A 20,026-nucleotide genomic window follows, 5' to 3' on the forward strand; every position below is an offset into this window, starting at 1 on the left:
GATATTAAAGGCTAAAACAAAATGTACATCTTTAAGTTTTTACAATTTAATAGTTTCAAAGGAAGATTTTTTTTTCTCAGCCTGAAAAATTGTTTTACTATTTTGCAATAATTTTTTTCAATATACATGTTCTGTAAATAAAAAAAGAAAAAAAAAGCTATAAAATAATCATAAAATCACCCGCCCAAAAAAATGAAAATTAAAATTCACATTACAGTTTATCACACAGCTATGTATTAATTAAAGCACTTTTTTATAGTAAATTGAGCATTGCTAAAATTGAATTTTTACATAAAAGTTATTATAATTTCATCAGATAATTGTGATTGTTTTGAAGTTGCTTCTGCAAAGTTGGTCCTCACACGTTTCCGTAAATGTTGAGGTCCGCTGTGTTTTGGTAGTCGTCGTCGTCATGGTCCTGTTAAAGTCAAAGATCAAATAAAACACATTCAAGTCACACAAATTGATAATTTACATTGTAATGCTTACATACCTCTTGGTAGTTGTTGCTTTTCGGTTGGCTAAAATCCATTAACAGCAACAAGGGAGAAAATAAGAAATCCGTTAGACATGATCAACCAAAACGTGGTAATGACTTCCTTATAAATTAAGTACCTTTTGGGGGAAGGTACACGAGCTTTGAAGATTTTCTGTTCAGCAACGTTTCCTCTTTGTCTACTGTTAAAACAGACAAAATAAATAGTTATTATAAAATGTTTTAAAGCTACTGGATATACAAAACCAAACATTTTTTTTAAAATGTGTGATGTAGACTTGTTATAACTATTATTCAAATATTCAAACTATAGCATCTCCACACATGAAAATCTTGTGTTACTTCTATTTTAAGAATTCAAAACTTCTTAAACATCAATTACCTCCTGGATGGTGGGGCATTCGATCGAAACCTGAAATTGTTATTGAAAAAAAAAAGTAAGTATACTGCTAGTTGTTAACAAGATTTCTATAAAGAAACACATTTTGTAAAAGTAGAAGTGTGTGTGTCTTTTTGTGTATGCGTGATTCACCTTCGGGAGAGTCTGGACATCCGATTCCAAACGCTAAAATTTAAATGACACTTTAATCTTTGTGAAATATAAAAAAAAAAAAAATCATTCACTTTTATTGAAATGACTTCACAGCATCGCTTACCTCCCCTCCTGACTCTGGAGCTCAATAATACGTTGTCTTTGAAAGAAAAAAAACAAAACGTTAAGATTGAGATATTTCTAAGTCTATGTTTTTATTCCACATTTGATTTACGTACTTGTATTTTTTCACAATTAAAGCTGAGACCAATCCAATGACTCCAGCAGTCACAATCAACACAACAATTGGAATGATGATGTTCTTGTAGTTTGCTGCACCTACAAGTAGAGTTTAAGTGTGAGGCTAACAGGCTCTGCAAATGTGGACATATATTGACAATTGTAATACAATTTGGAGAGGAAGGAAAAAGAATACACAGAACAAGTCTTACGCTTTATATAAAGATGTAAGGTTTTTGTAGTTGTCTTTCCTCCGTGAAATACAGCTGTGCAGTTCAGCTCACTGTGATCATCTTTCTCTTCAAGAATAAAAGTTAGGACAGACTCCATCATCCAGTTTCCAGGGGACAGCTGTTCATGCCTCTCTAAAATCTGATCTGCTTTTCCCCGACTCCAAGACAGTTTAGGCATGAATGATGGGCAGGTGTGGCGGACTTTGCAAGTAGCTGTGTAAGCTTTTCCTTCTAATGCTGTCGTTGACGGGTATAGTTGGATTTCTGGAGGGGAATCTATTAATGTAAAAAAACAAAAATAAAAAAAACAGGTTAGTTAAACGTATGAAGTGTTGTAGAAAAAAAAGCAATAAAGTTGTTTTCATACGTTGCATTGTGAGGTCAACACAGTCTTCGACAAAGGAAAACTTCTCTCCCTCTGACTTCACTAGTTCGATCCGGAAACAAAAAGGGCCATTGTCGTGATCTTTCACATCGTTTATTTCTAAGGTGCAGTTGTTCTGACCAAGTAGCCCGAGCATCCTTGTTCGACCTTTGTACTCGTCCAAGATCCTTGTGTGATCCTCATTGAAGACCACGTCCTCTCTTTTTGTGGAAATATGCCAGATGCCTCGGAGTTTGGAAGATGGTAGGGGTTTTCCAGGATGGCTAAAAGAACAGGGCACCACAACGCAGGAGGTTACCAGGGCATCCAGACGCTCTGTGACAGTTGCCTTCCAGGTGTCGCTAAAAGCAATGCTAAATAGACCTGAATAAGATTTATAGAAGATGAAAGGAAAGATCAAAAAAAGATTAGAAACCTAGTTTCAAAATGACAGAAATTGAAGAAGTGATAAGTTGTTTACCTGCCAAAAGCAGTGAACTGATCAGAGTTTTATCAAGTTTGTCCATTCTTCGTGTTGATGTGGTAGACTCCACTATAACAAGCTTCAGAAAATAAAACCTGCATCAATGCAGACCAATTAAATCATAATTTGTGTTTTTTTTCTTCAAGGCAATTAAAAGGACAATCTGCCATCAGTACAAAACATAGACTAACAGCTGTGCTAGTGAATCTTAACCAATCTGGTCAGTCTGTTTTCAAAGTTTTAACATGGTTTCATCAGTGTGCATTCAAGATTATTTCATGTTTCATTATACTTTTTAACTAATTCAGTTTATCTGCCAGCTCAATAATAATTGGCATATATTGAAATAAGCAACGATATAATAAATAAAAATGCTAGAAGCTTACAGCTTTCCTGCAGCAATGATAAATGGGTCTTACTCCCAACAACCACAACTGAAAAGAATAACATAACTATTAATAGGTGCTGCTTTTTCTAGTTCCTTTTTTGTTTCAATAGAGAGAAAAGAAGGAAAGCAAGTTAGCAACTATAAACAAGTCACTAAGCTGTAAACAAAACAAAAAAACGCCTAAATGTTATTTTAATTGTGCTATGTTAGGTAAGAGTCGTCTGCTTGATGACATATTTTCATATTTTATTTTAATTTAAAAGTTTACACATTAAAAAGTCTTCCAAGTAAAAAGCAAATATTTTTCAAAGGTAGCAAAGGCTTTAGAGTTTTAGAAAGAGGTTTAAAAAATGTGTATATTTGCATAAATCAAAAATTATAATACAATTTTAGCAAAGTTTTTTTTTATCATGGGTTAAACAGTACTGGAAATATACATGTGTAAATGTACACATAATATATATACATATAAATATATATGAAAATAATTTGGCAACAAACCTCAACTCCTGAAGCTGCCGTCCTCTCAAAAGCTGCTGCTTTCTCCACAGGAACCCCCTTCAGAATGACAACATGTCAAACGCATATTTGGCGGTTGAAGTACGGATGTGGATAAAGTGAAAGCAGATGGAGGGACAGCGAAGTTACTAGTGCAGAAAGAAAAGGTGTGGTCTCCCCACAGCTTTGCTCATATTTGGAAAAAGCACTGTATTTAGAATTTTTTTTAGATTTGACCTGTGAACACCCAACAAAAAGAGGGATATGAAACGTAATATATGCAAAGACATTAATATGAATCTTTTTGTAAAAATTCTATACAATCTGCTCACTCTTTCTAGGCAACTGTTGTGAAAAACTGCTTTATTGTCTTACATAAACAAGAGAGGATGCCATGAGTCACCTTTATGGCAAACCATTAACCTGAACTTACATGGACCGTTAATGGAATTGCCCAAAAATCTTAAACTTCTCTCTTAGAAAAGACTTTAGATCTAAGACTTTAGAAAACTTGGACAAGGGACAGTTTTTGAACACAAAAAAAAAAAAAGACTAACGCACGTTATAAATATGCTCGCTTTATATGTAAGAATAAGCAGAACATAAGGGTAGACCCGATGACCAAAAAACTGTTAAACAACAATTATTTGACTTCTGGAAGGAGGTGAAACCTTGTCAGACGTCTTTTTACCAGGCACGATTGAAGGCGTATTAGGTGCAGACAACAAAGCAGAGCTCTGGAGACAGCATTACTTCACCTTACTCTATTGTGTTAAAAGTGAAGCATTTAAAATAGAGGGACGGAGTAAAGTAAGCATTGGAGTAACCTCACACCATCTGTCTGATGCCATCAAGGTGCTTAGGGATAACAAATCATGTGGCCCAGATCACATTACCAGTAAGTATCTTAAATAGGCCAGCCCGAGGATTTTTCGGCTTCTTGTCATTTGTTTTACTGGCTTTTTAACTCATGGGGTATTACCTAACTCGATGATATCTGTATTGATGGTGCCTGTTATAAAAACAAGACAGGGAAGCTTGACTGCATCGCCAATACCTATGGCATTAACCAATGTCCTCTTAAAGGTATTTGAAATTATTTTAATCTCAAACAATTAATGATTTTGTCTTATCTGCTGATAATCAGTTTGGTTTTGAAGCTCCACATGGGAGACACATTTGCATTTTTGCACCAAAAGTAATTGTTAATAAGTTCATACAAGATCATTCATCTGTACTTGTTTGTTTTATAGATGCATCTAAAGCCTTCGACAAAGTAAATCACATCATAATTTCTATGAAAATGAAAAATCGGGGTGTATCCTGGTATATTAGGACCACTAGCCTTCTGGTATGCCCATCAGAAAATTATGGTTAGGTGGGGATCAGGTGTCTCTTCCCCGTTTGGTATGACCATTGGGGTAAGACAGGGAGGTCTTATCCCACTTCTTTTTAACTTGTACCGTACATAGATCTGGATGCCTGTAATACCGGTTGTATGGTTGGTGGTTTTAAACTAAATCTTCTGATGTATGCAGATGATTTAATTGTTTTTAGCCTCGGCAGTTCCTGATTGCAACAACTTTTATTAACATCTGTTCCAAATTTGGTTTTAAGAATGATATTTTATAAAATTCCAGTAAAAATGCGATCATGATTTGTCGTACAAGGGATTATGTTGTATTGAATTTTCCTGCTTTTAAACTTTCTGATTCTGAGCTTGATGTCTGTCACAAAGTAAAATATCTTGGTCATATCATCAACGATATACTTACAGATGACGATGATATCCACAGACCAGTGCATTTTATATGCTCAGGCAAACGTGCTTGCACGCAGGTTTTATTCATGTTCTGAAAATCTGAAAATCCTCAGATTCAAAACTTACTGCATACCACTGTGTACTGCCCACCTGTGGACAAATTATAGGGCATCCAGCACAAGGAAGCTACAGGTTGCCTATAACGATGCCCTAAGGATTTTATTAAACAGCCATGTTGGTGCAGCGCAAGCAGTTCGTTTGCTGGTGTAAGAGTTAATACTCTCCGAGCTGTATTAACCCTTGTGCTATCTTAGATGACCCCAACCTAACATTGACGTGTTCTCCCTACCATGACAAAGGTGGTTAAAGGTGGAAAGATTTCATGTAATCCATGGACACCAGTGAAGATCACAAATCATTGAAGAAAAAAGGTTCAGAACACTGTCTAGTGGGTCTAGATGACCTAACTCCCAATGTTAAAGTGCCTAGGATAGCACAAGGGTTAAGACATTTTATCTATGGTTTTATTTATCGTCATAACTCTTCAAATAAAATTATTTTAACTCATCAATGTACAGTATGGTACAGCACTTTTAGATACCAGCCCCCTTTTTATTAGGTTTTATGAGGTTTTGGTACGGTCGTCTTTAATAAATTTTTAGGTTTTCTAGTCAGTAGGTGTTTTAATTTTTTTTTACGTTTAAGAATACTTAGTTATTTTATTGTTTTTAAACTTTTATTTCATGGGTTTTATACTTTTGTCATTGTACTATTTTTATCCTTAAGTCTTTTGGTTTTTTTGTGTTTATTGTTGAAAATGGACCATGAGTCTGTGATAAAGCTTCTTCGTTTTCTGAAATGCAAATTGTACAAAGATCTGGATCAGTTCATGTTGCCACCCTCAAACAAACTACCAGATAAGAACAAGTCTATTACTTTGTAAACTGTTATTAGCATTAAAATGTATTTAACTGCATTAAAGAGGAACCTCCCACTGTAACTCAGTAGTGCAAAGTAGTGTGGTTTTCAAAATCCTACCAATGGAAAGGCTAAAAGGGTGATGATGGAATGTTTATGGTTTTTTGGCGGCCTCTGCTGGAACACTTGTCCGGTAAACGTAAATATTTTTCAAAGGGAAGTTGTTTGCTGAAATGGCATAACGCTGTTTGATTTGTGCAGTATACTTCTCTCTCATATTCTTATCAGCCACACCCTTAAATAACCTATTTCGCAATTATTTGTATACATATAAGGAGATTGTGAAGATACAGATGTTTACATTGCTGTGCAAACTGCGTTCCCCTTTCAATTAAATTCTTTTTTTTTTTACTCATTTAAGCTTAAACTGCTTTATGTTCTATGTATGTAACTATGTATGTATGTAAAATGTCAATATGATTTTAAAAAAGTATTATACAAAAATAAAGCAAATTTGAACCACCACAAAACTTTAACAAAGGTTTTTATGTTTTACAATAATTTTAGTCACTCTAAAACTTTTTTTTTACTCTGATTTGTAAATGAAGAATACAGACCGAGGAAGAAATTAAAACATTTCTAATCACTCATTCTACGACTTTAGCATCTAATTAATAATGTGGTTTAGAAATATATTCTTTCATCTTCTAATCAGTTTGTTCCCTTTCAGGGTCACAGGGCTGCTGGAGCCTATCCCGGCCACTGATGTGATGGCAGGGGACACCCAAGACAGATCGCCAGTCTGTTGGACGGCCACAATCACACACCCATGCACACTAGGACCTAGGAGCAATTTAGATTAACCAATGACCTATGAAGCATGTTTTTGGACAGTGGGAGGAAGCGGGAGTCCCCGTAAAAAATCCATGCATGCAAACTCCTCAGATGCAAATGTGCAAATGTGTTACAATTATCTCCATCATTTGATGTTTTTCATCACAAGGTAGATTTTTTTACTCATGTTACAGGTTTAAAAGGTGTTGAGTGACGCTGGTGGAAAATACCATTACCATCATTTTTTATTGTGGGTTTTTTGTGTCTTTTAAGACAAAAATGCAAGCCATATTCAATAGAAAGCAGACAGACTCATCTGATGTATCGCAGCACTTCACCAACGTTAGATTTTCTGAGTAATGTCGTACAAGGCTTTGAAAAAATTGGAACGGAAACTTAACCAGTCATATAACACAAAAGGGAAATGATTTTTATTTTCAGATTAGGTTTCTTTTATTTATGCATGATTTATTTAGACATTTTTCAAATAAGGAAAAACAAACGTTTCAAGAATACAATTACACAATTCAAAACCACAATGACAAAGAGAAAATTAATAAATAAAAAATGAATAAATAAAAAATACAAATAAATAAATAACTGAATAAAAAATGTATACAAACAATATACTGTGCTACCAATCTATGTCCACAGAGACATTAAACACCCCATACCTGTTACTATATGAAAGATCACTGGGTCGTTTTTAGGGTCAAGGACATTAAATGTTTCAAAAAAGGTGACCAAATTTCAGAAAATTTAAATCCAAATCCTTTAAGAGAATGTCTGATGTTTTCCAGCTTAATTAAAGAAATTTAGTCTTTTAGCCATTGTGAATGAGTGGGTGGGCAAGGATCTTTCCAGTGCATCAGAATAGTCCGGGCAAGTAGTGTCAGAAAAGCTCCAAGATCCTCTGACCAAGGAGAGAGGGAGTGATTGTCCGGATGACACCAAAGAGGGCTGTCATTGGGGATTGCTGTATTCTGACGTAACAAACAGAGGATAGAGAGTCAAATACAGAGTTCCAAAGCCGGGTTGTGAAAAAAATGGAACAGAAACTTAATCAGTCATCTAAGACAAAAGGGAAATGATAGCCCCAGTGTCCTTTTATTTTCAGATTAGCTTCTGACCAGACAGGATGAAAGCTTCTAATGTTCTCCTGTTTCTTTTGTGCATTTGGCTTAAAGGTATGACACATTTTGTTTATAATCTGCATACAGCAAAAAAGCTTTCTTTATTTTATTTATATTTTTTCTTTTTTTCTCCAACATATTCTATTTTTTTTTATAGAAACTAAAACCTCTTCCTGGACAGCTGAGGTACCATCCCAAGTTAAAGGTCTCCTGGGCTCGTGTGTGGTGATCCCATGCTCCTATGATTACTCAGATCCAGATAAGGAAATCAATGAGTTCAGAGGGTTTTGGATGAACACCGACAATCAATTTATCGTTCACACGGAAGAGTCAGAAATGCTGGAGGAATTTCGGGGTCGGACTCAGCTGGTGGGAGATGTCAGGCAGAAGAATTGTTCCCTGAAGATCGATCGTCTCAATCAACAGGACGTAGGACCTTTCTTTTTCAGGATTGAAATCGAAGGCCATGACAAATATTCTTACTCGAAAAACTCAACCTTAATTTCAGTGGCAAGTAAGTAAAACACAGGCCTGAAAACTTTGTAATTAAAAATATGGGTTGTGAACGTAAAATATGAAAGCAAAGACAAGAAGCTGCCACATGGCACGTCTTTGTTCCAGTTTTATAAATTCTTTATGGATCCATAGCAATTGTGAAAAAACCTATCCTAGGATTGTACACTCCTTCTTTTTTAGGCTACTACTGGAAGCCAAATGATGCTGTTATCCCCTGCTTTACAGATGCATTTCTATGTTGTTTATTTAATCCAAACCTGTTAGTTGCAATTGTGCCACATGTTTTTCTTTGCTTGTTTTATTTCCTCTTTCATATTGACGTGTCTTTATTCCCATAGGACCATAACCATCTCCCAACATGCTGTACACTGCTTCCTGAATACTATCTTAGCTTTATAACCATTTTAAATTATCCCTGATCTTTCTATCTTCTCCCTTGCAAACACAGGTGAACCAGACCCTGTTTCTATCTTTGTGAAAGAGGAGCTGAAGGAGGGTCAGACTGTCTCTGCTTCCTGCTCTGTTTCTCACTCCTGCCCCAGCAATCCTCCAGTCTTCAACTGGAATCACCATGGAGAGCAGAGTTTTCGGTCGCAACAGCTTGAACATGGTCAGTGGAACGCAACGTCCGTTCTGGCATTACATTTGAACCGCGCGGACCACAACAAGAATTTAGAGTGTACTGTCAGATTCCAGGGAGGCATGCAGCGTAATGCATCCAAGCTCCTGAAAGTAAAATGTAAGTATTCTTTCCTAAATTACTTACTCAGTGTTCGCTAAAACTGTCAATCTCCCATAAAAGTGTCTAAAAGACATGTCCAAATGCAACAACGTGTTTTTATTTAGTGCACGCAATACTTCAATCAGATTTATTACTACTTAGAATTTGCAATCTTGTATTTTTGCAAATACACAGTTTCTTACCTGTGCAGACATTTAAATCACATTTATTTGTAGTCATTCAGGTCTACAAAATGGTGTGTTGGTTTAACTCTGTCACCTCACATACTGCGAGAAGGGTCAAATCCCAGGTGCTTGTTCTCTGTGTGGAGTTTGCATCTTTTCCTCCTGCATGTGTGGGTTTTCTCTTGGCACTCCTGCTTTGGGCTGTAGTCTAAAAACAAGCTTCACAGGCGCCCTGGTGATTCTGAACGTTGTCTTTTAGAAGTGAATACAAGTGTGTGTGGTCCTGTGAATCTTTCCCTTAAATGTTGCTGGGATGGGGGTTCCAGCAACCGCCATTGACTCCGCACAGGACCATTCTGTAATTGAGGATGGCTGTGGAGCAGAGGTGGAGCGGTCGACCTCTCACCTGAATCTCTCAGGTTTAGTTTCCGCTTTGCCTGCCCATGTGTTGAAGTCTTCTTGGGCAAGACACTGAACCACACTTGTTCTGTAGAAACAGGTCCCTTAGAAATAAGTCAAATAATAAGCAAAAAATAATAATAATATAAATCCCCCAATTGGGTACAAACATTGTCTTTTAACAATTCTTTTTTTTAAGAAAAAACATGTTAGTCCCTAAAACGTGTTTTCTCAAACTAATATTATTTGTCATTGAAAACTTTTCTTGATTATAATTTCCTTGTAGTCAGAAAAAAGTCAGAAAAAAAATAAATATTCAATTTTTCATGAAACAAGGGTCTTTTGACTTTCTAAAGAATCAGTATTTCCTGAGAGGTTGTCGCCAGTGTTGAGCAGCGAAGCCTCCATCAGTGTGTGAATGTGTGTCTGCATGGATGAATGGGACTGTGACTGTAAAGTGACAAAGTAAGAAAGTGTAAAGTAAAGTGTTTTGGGCCTTGATCAAGGTAGTGCGCACTGTGAGAATATGCCACTTACCATTGAAGATAGATGGATGTAGGTGCTCATGCATGGTGGAGGTTGGTTTTGGCTTCTCACCCCAGTGGAACCTCTTTGACCACCAAATGTATATTTGAACACTGAACAGCAGTGGCAGCTTGCTGAACTATAGTTAGTCTCACAAGATTAATAGTCACCCACCCTGGAAAAACTTGGGTGATCTTTAAGTTCTTTGTGGCTGCGTGTTTGCTCCTGTTTTAAGCATCAAGTGTTGGTTATGTCATACTGTTAATCTATTCTTAAACTGTATCATAAATTATTTATCTTGGATTATTCATTCAAGAATTCTATCTATCTATCTATCTTCTGTTCACTTCTATTGTATTACCCACAAATACATGTTTGTGCAGCGCTGCAAAAGCATTAATGTGCGATGGGAAAGATCTCAGTCATTAAAGCTGTAAAAAAAAAACTGTTGCATTTCATTAGTTAGAATCAGGTGAAAGGGCATTGACTCAATTGTATTGTTTTTTTGTTTGTTTTTTTATAAATTGAGCAGTCAGGGCTTCTGAAAAAAGACTAAATTACTGCTGCAGCTACATTTTCCTAAAACTAAAATAGCAAAATATTCCCTATTTTTAAACATCATTTTAAAATAACCCAAACATGTGATCCCTCTAAGAAACAAAAATACTCTTTAATAATATCTTTTCAATGTATTTTTGTCAGTTAGCTTTTAGTTCCAAATATACTTGACATGTGCCTGTTAAAGGTTTTAAACTCATGTTTTCCAAGGGAAGATGATTTTCTTTAGGAAAATTTGGCCCCACAGGTAAGAAAATTTAACAGCTGAAAACATGATTTTTAATTTTTTTAAATATGAAACTTTCAGATGTACAGAGCACTCTTAGGAGGAAGTTCCTTTTTCCCGGCCATAGTAGCAAATGCATCTTACTGTTTAGGATAACAACAACACGAATTCTCTGCAGATGCTCCCGCAAAGGCCTTGGTCTCGTATGAGCCGAACATAAAGGAGGGAGACACTGCCAAACTCAGCTGCTCCAGTGATGCTCAGCCCCCCATCAACAGATATAAATGGCTTTATGAAACTGGTGGGCAGGTGTTTGAGGGGAATCTCCACGAGGTGAATAATGTCTCTAGACACATAGGAGTGTTGTACTGCATGGCCATCAATGAGGAAGGGCACGTCAAGTCCAAACCTGTGCAGCTCAATGTGTTATGTGAGTGTCATTTTTAGATATCATGTGAATCTGACTTTCATTTTTAAGCAAAAAAATAATTCATAAATTCAATCAGAATTATTCAAGATGTTTTTTATTTTCTTTATTCTTCCAGATGCCCCTGAAATTAAGAATGAATCTGCATGCTCCTTGGAGGACAACTTGATCCAGTGTAATTGCATGGTGGACTCCAATCCTGCCAGCATAGTCTTTTTCAGTCTGGGTAACAAACTTCTGCAAGCCACCAGAGGAAAGGAAGCGGGGAACTTCTTCATTCAGGCCCCGGTAGCTGAGTTTGCATCCTCTGAATCTGTGAGCTGTTGGGCAAAAAACACTGAGGGCAGTGCAACCCTCTCCCTGTCTGTACCTTCTGACGGTAAGAACAAGGAATTCCAACACTTCCACACAGAGAACTAGACTTGTGTCAAGAAAAAAAGCAGAGTTTAACATCATTGTGTGACTTTTGTTTGGATAGGCAAAATGATGGTCATTTTGATCGTCACAGGAGCGGTGGTGATACTTTTAGTAATTGTGGGAGTTGTTATAAAATGGTAAGTAAAAAAAAAGGATATTGTGTATTTGTAATAATAATAATAATAATAATCCATTTTATTTAAAGCGCCTTTCAAGAAACCCAAGGACACTTTACAAAACAGAGGTTAAAAATAGACATTAAAAGCACAATAAAAATAGTAGAAAAAATAAAAAGTGAATCAGGATGGGAAGGCAGAAATGAACAGATGGGTTTTGAGTTTAGACCTGAAAGTAGGCAGAGAGTCTATGTTACGGAGATCAGGAGGGAGGGAATTCCAGAGTTTGGGAGCAGAGCAGCTGAAGGCTCTGCTTCCCATTGTGACGAGTCGGGCGGGAGGGACAGAGAGCTGAACAGAGGAGGAGGATCGAAGATAACGAGAGGGGGTTTTGAGATGAAGGAGGTCGGAGAGATAAGGAGGAGCCAGGTTATGGAGGGCCTTAAAGGTGAACAGGAGGAGTTTGAATTGGATCCTGGAGGTTATGGGGAGCCAGTGCAGCTGGTGGAGAATTGGAGTGATGTGACTGAAGGAGGGGGTTCTGGAGATGATGCGGGCAGCTGAGTTCTGGACCAGTTGAAGCTTATTGAGGGTTTTTTGTGGGAGACCAAAGAGGAGAGAATTACAATAATCTAAACGGGAAGTGACCAGACTGTGAACCAGGATAGAAGCAGAGGGGACAGTGAGGGAGGGGCGTAGACGATTAATGTTGCGTAGATGGAAATGGGCTGACCGAGTAATGTTATTGATGTGGGACTGAAAAGATAAGGTGCTATCTAGGATGACACCCAGACTCTTTACCTGAGGGGAGGGGGAGACAGAGGATGAATCAATGGAAAGAGTTAGACTTGTGGCTTTGGAGAGGGTGGATTTGGAACCTACTAGAAGTAGCTCAGTTTTATCGCTATTGAGTTTGAGAAGGTTTAAGGTGAACCAGTTTTTTATTTCAGATAGACAGGAGTGGAGAGAGGAGGGTGGAAGAGAGGAGTCAGGTTTACTGGATACATAGAGCTGGGTGTCATCCGCAAAACAGTGAAAATTAACATTAAATTTACGGAAGATATTGCCAAGGGGAAGAAGATAAGTAATGAAAAGAAGAGGACCAAGGACAGAACCTTGGGGGACACCAGAAGAGACAGAGGAAGGCTGAGATTTAAATGATTTAAGATGAATGAATTGGGTGCGGTCAGCGAGGTAGGATTGAAACCAACGGAGGGGGATGGACGTGATACCAAGGGAGGAGAGCCTTTGGAGGAGGATGGAATGTGAAATGGTATCAAAGGCTGCACTCAGGTCAAGGAGGATGAGGATGGTGAGGAGGCCAGAATCAGCTGCAATGAGAAGATCATTGGTGATCTTGAGCAGAGCAGTCTCAGTGCTGTGGGAGGGGCGGAAGCCAGACTGAAAAGGTTCCAGAAGATTATTATGTTTCAGATGATCATAGAGTTGAGAGGCGACTATTTTCTCTAGAATTTTGGAAATGAAGGGAAGGTTGGAAATTGGACGGAGATTATTGAATACGTTGGGATCTGAACCGGGTTTTTTCAGGATGGGTTTAACAGCTGCCGTTTTAAAAAGTGATGGGACAGTACCAGATGAGAGTGAGGAGTGAATAATGGCAGCAATGAGCGGAAGGAGAGTGGGGAGGCAGGCTATAACTAAAGATGTTGGGAGGGGATCAAGAGAACAGGTGGTCGGTTTGGATTTAAGGATGAGAGAGGAAATTTCCTCGTGGTCAGGCAGTTGAAAGGAGGAAAACATGTGATTGAGAGAGAAAGAGTCAGGGATGGGAGGGAGGAGAGAAGAGCTAAGCTGTTGATGGATGACTTGAATTTTCTTGTTAAAGAACGACATGAGGGAGTTACAGGTTTCAATGGAAAAGAAATGGGGAGGGAGAGAGTCAGGGGGGTTGAAAATAGTGTTCATCAGAGAGAAGAGAGTTTTTGAGTTGCCTTTGTTTGTGGAGATGAGTTCAGAAAAATAGTTTGTTTTTGTGGTAGAAACCAGGTCCTTATACCTAGTGATATGTGATGTATAGGTTTCTTTGTGAACGGTTAAGCCAGTTCTTTTATAGAGTCGCTCAAGCTGGCGACCTTTGGCTTTCATGTAACGGAGCTCTGGGGTGAACCAGGGAGCAGATTTGGAAAAGGAGACAGGGCGAGTTTTGACAGGAGCGAGATGGTTGAGAGAGTCCGAAAGAAGGTTGTTGTAGGAGGAGACGAGTTGATCAGGGTTTGATGTGTTAGGGATCGGAATATCACGTATATTTGTGTATCAAATATTCCTTGTGTAAGAAATTTAATGGTCCCAAACAATTAAAAAAGAAAAGAAAAGAAAAAAAAGGGCTAAGAAGGACTAAAATGAAAAAATGCTCTTGGAAAATTATATATTTTTTAAAAGTCATCATTTACACCATAAAATAATAAAAAACAATACATATCAAGCCTACATTAATTTAAAGATTTATAAAAATAAAAAAATAAGGCTAAAATAAGAACAGAATCTAATTAAAAATAAATTAAAAATAATCAATAATCTTATTTTAGATCTTATGATCAAAATTAAGACTTAACAAATTAAGATCAATATAATAATATAATATAATATAGCAGAAAATGTTTTAATCAGATTTCTTCTTTCTGATTTTAACATTTTTTAAACCTTTGTATGCATGTTTAATGCTTAATCAAAACACATATGCATGACTCCAGTTTTAGAACACACAAAAACAGCAAGTTATTTGCCCATTTCATTTTGTTATCATCATGCAGTTTTTGCAAGTTAACTTTGAAGCCAGGTTTGTGTTTTTGTATTTGCAAATGTTCAAAGAAACTTTTTTTTTATTTTCATTTTGGATTGTGTGTGTTTTGTTTTTTTTAATCTCAAACAGGTGTAGTTCTGAAGACATCAGCCGCATTACAGGCCTCAGAGATCGAGCCCTGGAGCTCCTACAGCAGGGGTGGTCACGCTTTCTTGGCATGTGAGCTACTTTTGAGACGACAATGTCTTAAAGATCTACCTGTGTGTGTGTGTGTGTGTGTGTGTGTGTGTGTGTGTGTGTGTATATATATATATATAAATATATGCATGTGTGTGTTTTTTGTCTCCAAAAGGTGTAGCTCTGCAGACTTCAGCCGGATTACAGGCCTCAGAGATCGCCTCAGAGATCGAGCCCTGGAGCTCCTACAGCGGGGGTGGTCATACTTTTTTGGCATGTGAGCTACTTTTGAGACGACTATGTCTTGAAGATCTACCTATATATATTTTTGTGTGTGTGTCTGTGTATATATATATATGTATGTGCATGTGTGTGTGTGTGTGTGTGTGTGTATGTATATATAGTACAGACCAAAAGTATGGACACACATTCCCATTCATTTGAATGAGAAGGTGTGTCCATACTTTTGGTCTGTACTGTATATATGTGGAGATCATATTAATAAATATATACACACCCATTTATAGACCTATACATATATGTGTGTGTGTGTGTGTGTACGGATGTATATATTGTAATTTGTGACTAAGACACTGTTTAACAGTATTATGAACTATTAATAAATTACATTGTTTATGTACTGATACTTAAAAAACTACACAGTAAGATTACACAGAGACACTTTTGTATTAACAGATGAGGCGTTTTATTACAAAAACAGAAAGCAGCGACTATCGTATGTCATGCTTTCTTGTAAACCGTGCAAGGGGGGAGCATGGCTTTTTAGCCTGCTGGCTCCGTGCCACGGAAAAGGGCAGGAGCTATGGAGCAGGCAGCAGGAGGAGGCTTACGGGGCGAAACACTCCAGTTATTTGGTGTAGGTACCATAACCGTTCGGCCTGGAACTCCCGTTCGGGGTCCTAGGACAAATGCTGATGCCACTTTATGTGATTGGCTGTACGTTGTTCCGATGACGTGTCAGATAGTGATTGGTCTGGACAAATAATGATACTACCATAGAAGAAGATATTGTGAAGTCTGTTGTAAACAAACAGAGCTCGGACATAGAGCGAGATTGTCTTCTAAACGTTCCTTTATTATTGTTATGATTATTATGGAATGCATGTTCGCTTATAGTTTTTTTAATCCGTGCGCCCAGTGCTTTATTATTGGCAGAATGGACCAGAGAGAACAACATTTAGCTGTGCTGACAACATTTTCAGCCACGGCTGACTTAAACTGGAATAACAAGTGGATTGTGGCAAAATCTCTTTATAAAACTTACAAAGAATATTGTCAGACACAATTGATGAGGGAAGATAACTTTAGGTTACAAAAGGGAACGTGGAATGAAAATGTGTAGATTTGTAGATCTCGACGCTACGTAGGTGGGGTCACCGTAGTGTGACGTTGCCTTCAGTCGAAAAGACCCCGAACAGTGGTTCCAGGCTTAACAGTATGGTACCTACAACGGAGTGGTCTTCTTCCAGGGACTTGACGTGCCGCGGGGCAAGTAGCGACTTTCTCGTGACAGAATATGCGCTCTGTGTATTTAAACACGCATATGCAGTGACGTACGTATCAGAGGATGTTCGATTGACCATTCTGCATGTCAATCAAGTTCCTTACTTCTCGGTGAGGATTTTGATTCACTGACGGATTTTGTAGACGTTTTTTTCTATTTTTTTTCTTCGTTTTTTCTTCTTTTTTTTAGAAGTACTTTTTTTATTTTTTTTTGGCTATTTATCTGCTGGCCTGCGATTTACCCTCATGTCTTTGAAGATCGACCGGTCGATCGCGATCGACGTAATGAGCACCCCTGTCCTAGAGTGTTACACCAGTACAAGGTTCAGTCAATAACGGCTCTATCAGAGTTCATGTGCTTGTTGTAGCCTCGTTCAGCTGCATCTTAATCATTTTTTTGTTTCTGTTTCTGTCAGTTCTGATCAAGAGTCAACTCACGACTCTGAGATTTACGACAATATTTCATCAGTTATGCACAAGGAGGTGTGCAAAGCTTTCTTATTTCATCTCTCAGAACAACCAATGTCATAACTGCCTGGCAAAAAACTGATTTAGACTTTCTCTTGTTTTCTTTGCAGAATGATGAGGATGAAGCAATTTATGCAAACCCATGACCAGAGGAAGAAGAGTCGTTCAACAGTTTCCAGTCCAGATCAAGACAGCTGTGACAAATTCAAATATTAACCTCTGACGTGTTGACTTCAGAATAATATGCTTCCCTGTCATTAATAACGCTTTACCGCTGTCATTGCTTTATGTATCAAATAGTGTATTATGAATGGAGATCAATAAATTCTTGTAAAGCTGAGCTCAGATAAGCTTGACAACACTTTGGAATTTGTGGGATAACAACACACAGCAGTAAAGGTACATTGCATTTCAAAGCTCCCATCTTGTTGGCCCCATTAGGTCATAAATATGGCTGCATAAAATATTAAAGATTTTACTAAAAAATGACACTGTTTGGGTGAAAAATCTTCAGACACAGTGGGTCTTTTGTCATTAGCTGACTTCAGCACAAATGAAAGGGCTTTTGTGTGCAGGAGGCTGAGCTTTAAACTGACTGATATGAAGACATACAGCTTATAAGGTGTTTTCGAACACTTTAGACACGGGAATTTCACCACAACATCAAATAAGCGCGTTTTGTTCTCATGCTGTGATAAGAACAAACTTGCAAATATGGTGGTGTCATTTTTTCTTTTACTTAATGTCAAAATCATGACGGAAAAAGGCTTAGCAGCAAACAACAATTACAATTTAAAAACACAATGGGTTCCTATGGATCAAATGAAGGTGTATGTGGATCACAGAATCTCTATTTTTATTATTCCTTTCATTGTTTATAGAGTGGACTGACTGAAGGGCTGTGTTTTCTGCTCGTTTGTAGCCTCTGTGTCAATCTGGGGAGGTGGAGGAGTTGTTGAAGTTGGTTAAAAGTGGTTTGAAGATCAGGGCGGACGTAGTTTTCCACATAAATTTGGTCAGCTTCTTCTAACCGCTGCTTGACAATACCGGCGTGATTCCAGAACGAACAAAGAGAAAAAGCTGGGCAGGATGGAGCAGACAGCTTTTACTTTGCCAACCACAGAGAAAGATGGAGAAAGATGGAGGCTTGGGTATGGTTGGGAGATTTCTTGTCAAACTGTGGATTAAAAAAACATTATCCTCCTTTTCCTAAGTAAAAGGTGAATTATCAACAATAATCTTTTCAATACTCAGGTGTTACATATTATTTATTGTGATAGAGTAACCTCTGCATTGTGGCACCTTAAATCTAAAGTTGAAAGGGCCACCATCCAGGCTCCAGACAACATCCAGCAGCCTGCTGCAGTGGGTAACTGGGAGGTTTCCCAGAAACTTGGCTTGTTTCTCAAATTTCTATGACAATTGTGACCTGTGAAGAATGGGTGAAACAGTTACAGTATATTCCCTTTTTTCCAGAATCCTTTCAGCCAACTCAGTACATAGCTATACAAAGCTCAAGCGTTGATGCAGTCGCAGGAAGTCACCACGTGAGTTATGCAAAGTGATGGCACATCTGTAACCCACTGATCGATGACAGAATGGGCATCAGGGATCACTGACTCACAAAAGCCTCTTTCATTTTAAAATAGAAAGAGGCAAAAAATGTCTCAAAGTCATCAAGTACTGGGTATACAGATTTTGTGGATGGATGTCTTTCCAATGTTCCAGATTTCAGACTCTAAATGATTCTTTGAGCAGATGAAATCTCAACAAAGGCCCTGACACAAACAGAGTGGCAGTAATTTTTGCCTTCTTAAGTTTTATCTGTTACGTTTTTGCTTTTTGCACCATTTGCTGCAGCCTGCCCTGCTGTTTAGCAAGAAAACAGAAGTCATCCATAAAAAAGGATAGAAATTATAAAAAAGATCTGATGATGTCAGCAAAAAAAGAAAAATCTGTTAACAGAAAGCCCCCAGGAGTTAAGCACTCCAAGCAACTTTCAAAATAACTCCAGGCAATTGGGGTTTTTGTAAAAATAGAAAAAGATAAAAAAAAAAAACATTGTTTAATGTCTCAATAAATGGCTACCATAAAATAAACTGGCAACCAAATAGATTTTTGCTGAAATCCTGATTTTAGATTGCAGAGGGGAAGTTGCAAGTAGTTTTTATTGGTAGATTTCTAAAATGTTAATGCTTTATCCAGCAGCAAACAGAACCTGGCATGCAAAAGTGGAATTCAGTTTTGAGAAAATGAAAACCAGTAGCAAATAAAATAAGAAGATTAATTTGTGATTTAATGAAGATGACTGGCCTTTTTACGCCCAAGGCGCACTCGCGTGCAAATCTCGTTATTTAACCTGAATTGTTTTCGAGCAATTAGAGTACGCAATGATGGAGAAAACTCTGAGCAGAAAAAAATATTTTTTACAGTTTTTTAAAATTTTTGAAAAATAAAGTTAGAAAATATATAACTTCACAGACAGATACAAAAAAAATAGATTAAAAAAAGCCTATTTTTTTAGTTAAGTCTTTTATTTTTTTGTGTTTATTCTTGCAAATGGACCTTGAATCTGTAATAAAGCTTCTACGTATATTGAAATGCAAATTGTGCAAAGATCTGGATCAGTTCTGCCACCTTGAAACAAACTACCAGATAAGAACAAGTCTATTACTTTGTAAACTGTTATTAGCACAAAAATGTATGTAACTGCATCAAAGAGGAACCTCCCACTGGAACTCAGTAACACAAAGTAGTGTGGTTTTCAAAATCCTACCAATGGAAAGGCTAAAAGGGTATTGATGGAATGTTTATGGTTTTTTGGCGGCCTCTGCTGGAACACTTGTCCAGTAAACTTACATATTTTTCAAAGGGAAGTTGTTTGCTGAAATGGCATAATGCTGTTTGATTTGTGCAGGATACCCCTCTCTCATATCCTTATCGGCCACACCCTTAAATAACCTATTTCTCAATTATTTGTATACATATAAGGAGATTGTGAAGATACAATAATAATAATAATGGATTCGATTTATCTGCGCTTTTCCAGACGCTCAAAGCGCTTACATTGTGTCCATTATTCATTCACTCCTCATTCATAGTTGGAGATGGTAAGCTACTGATG

The 20,026-nt window shown here is 37.5% G+C and overlaps 2 protein-coding genes across 3 annotated transcripts; one reads left to right on the top strand and one right to left on the bottom strand.

Annotated features, from left to right (window-relative positions):
• Positions 1-123: 123 nt before the first annotated feature.
• Positions 124-3,365, bottom strand: LOC101173970 (myelin-associated glycoprotein). 2 transcript variants are annotated; one of them, XM_004078060.4, is made up of 11 exons: positions 3,239-3,365; positions 2,347-2,428; positions 1,869-2,249; positions 1,481-1,777; positions 1,268-1,367; positions 1,153-1,188; positions 1,029-1,061; positions 879-908; positions 616-678; positions 494-521; positions 124-418 (listed from the first exon to the last, which is right to left on the bottom strand). In XM_004078060.4, the coding sequence occupies exons 2-11, from the start codon at positions 2,390-2,392 to the stop codon at positions 359-361; spliced, it is 1,074 nt and encodes a 357-aa protein (XP_004078108.2). In that variant the 5' UTR covers positions 2,393-2,428; positions 3,239-3,365; the 3' UTR covers positions 124-358. The 2 variants fall into 2 exon arrangements, with proteins under 2 accessions (XP_004078108.2, XP_011483405.1); XM_011485103.3 differs by having other exon boundaries at positions 2,347-2,444.
• Positions 3,366-8,032: 4,667 nt separating this feature from the next.
• LOC110016642 (sialic acid-binding Ig-like lectin 5) lies at positions 8,033-17,252 on the top strand. The gene is made up of 9 exons (XM_023964556.1): positions 8,033-8,396; positions 8,847-9,137; positions 11,191-11,442; positions 11,558-11,818; positions 11,918-11,993; positions 14,863-14,952; positions 15,086-15,187; positions 16,851-16,917; positions 17,013-17,252. The coding sequence occupies exons 1-9, from the start codon at positions 8,174-8,176 to the stop codon at positions 17,046-17,048; spliced, it is 1,398 nt and encodes a 465-aa protein (XP_023820324.1). The 5' UTR covers positions 8,033-8,173; the 3' UTR covers positions 17,049-17,252.
• The last annotated feature ends 2,774 nt before the right edge of the window (positions 17,253-20,026 follow it).

The sequence above is a fragment of the Oryzias latipes genome, chromosome 16 (genome assembly GCF_002234675.1).
Source record: "Oryzias latipes chromosome 16, ASM223467v1".
NCBI classification, from domain to species: Eukaryota; Metazoa; Chordata; class Actinopteri; order Beloniformes; family Adrianichthyidae; genus Oryzias; species Oryzias latipes.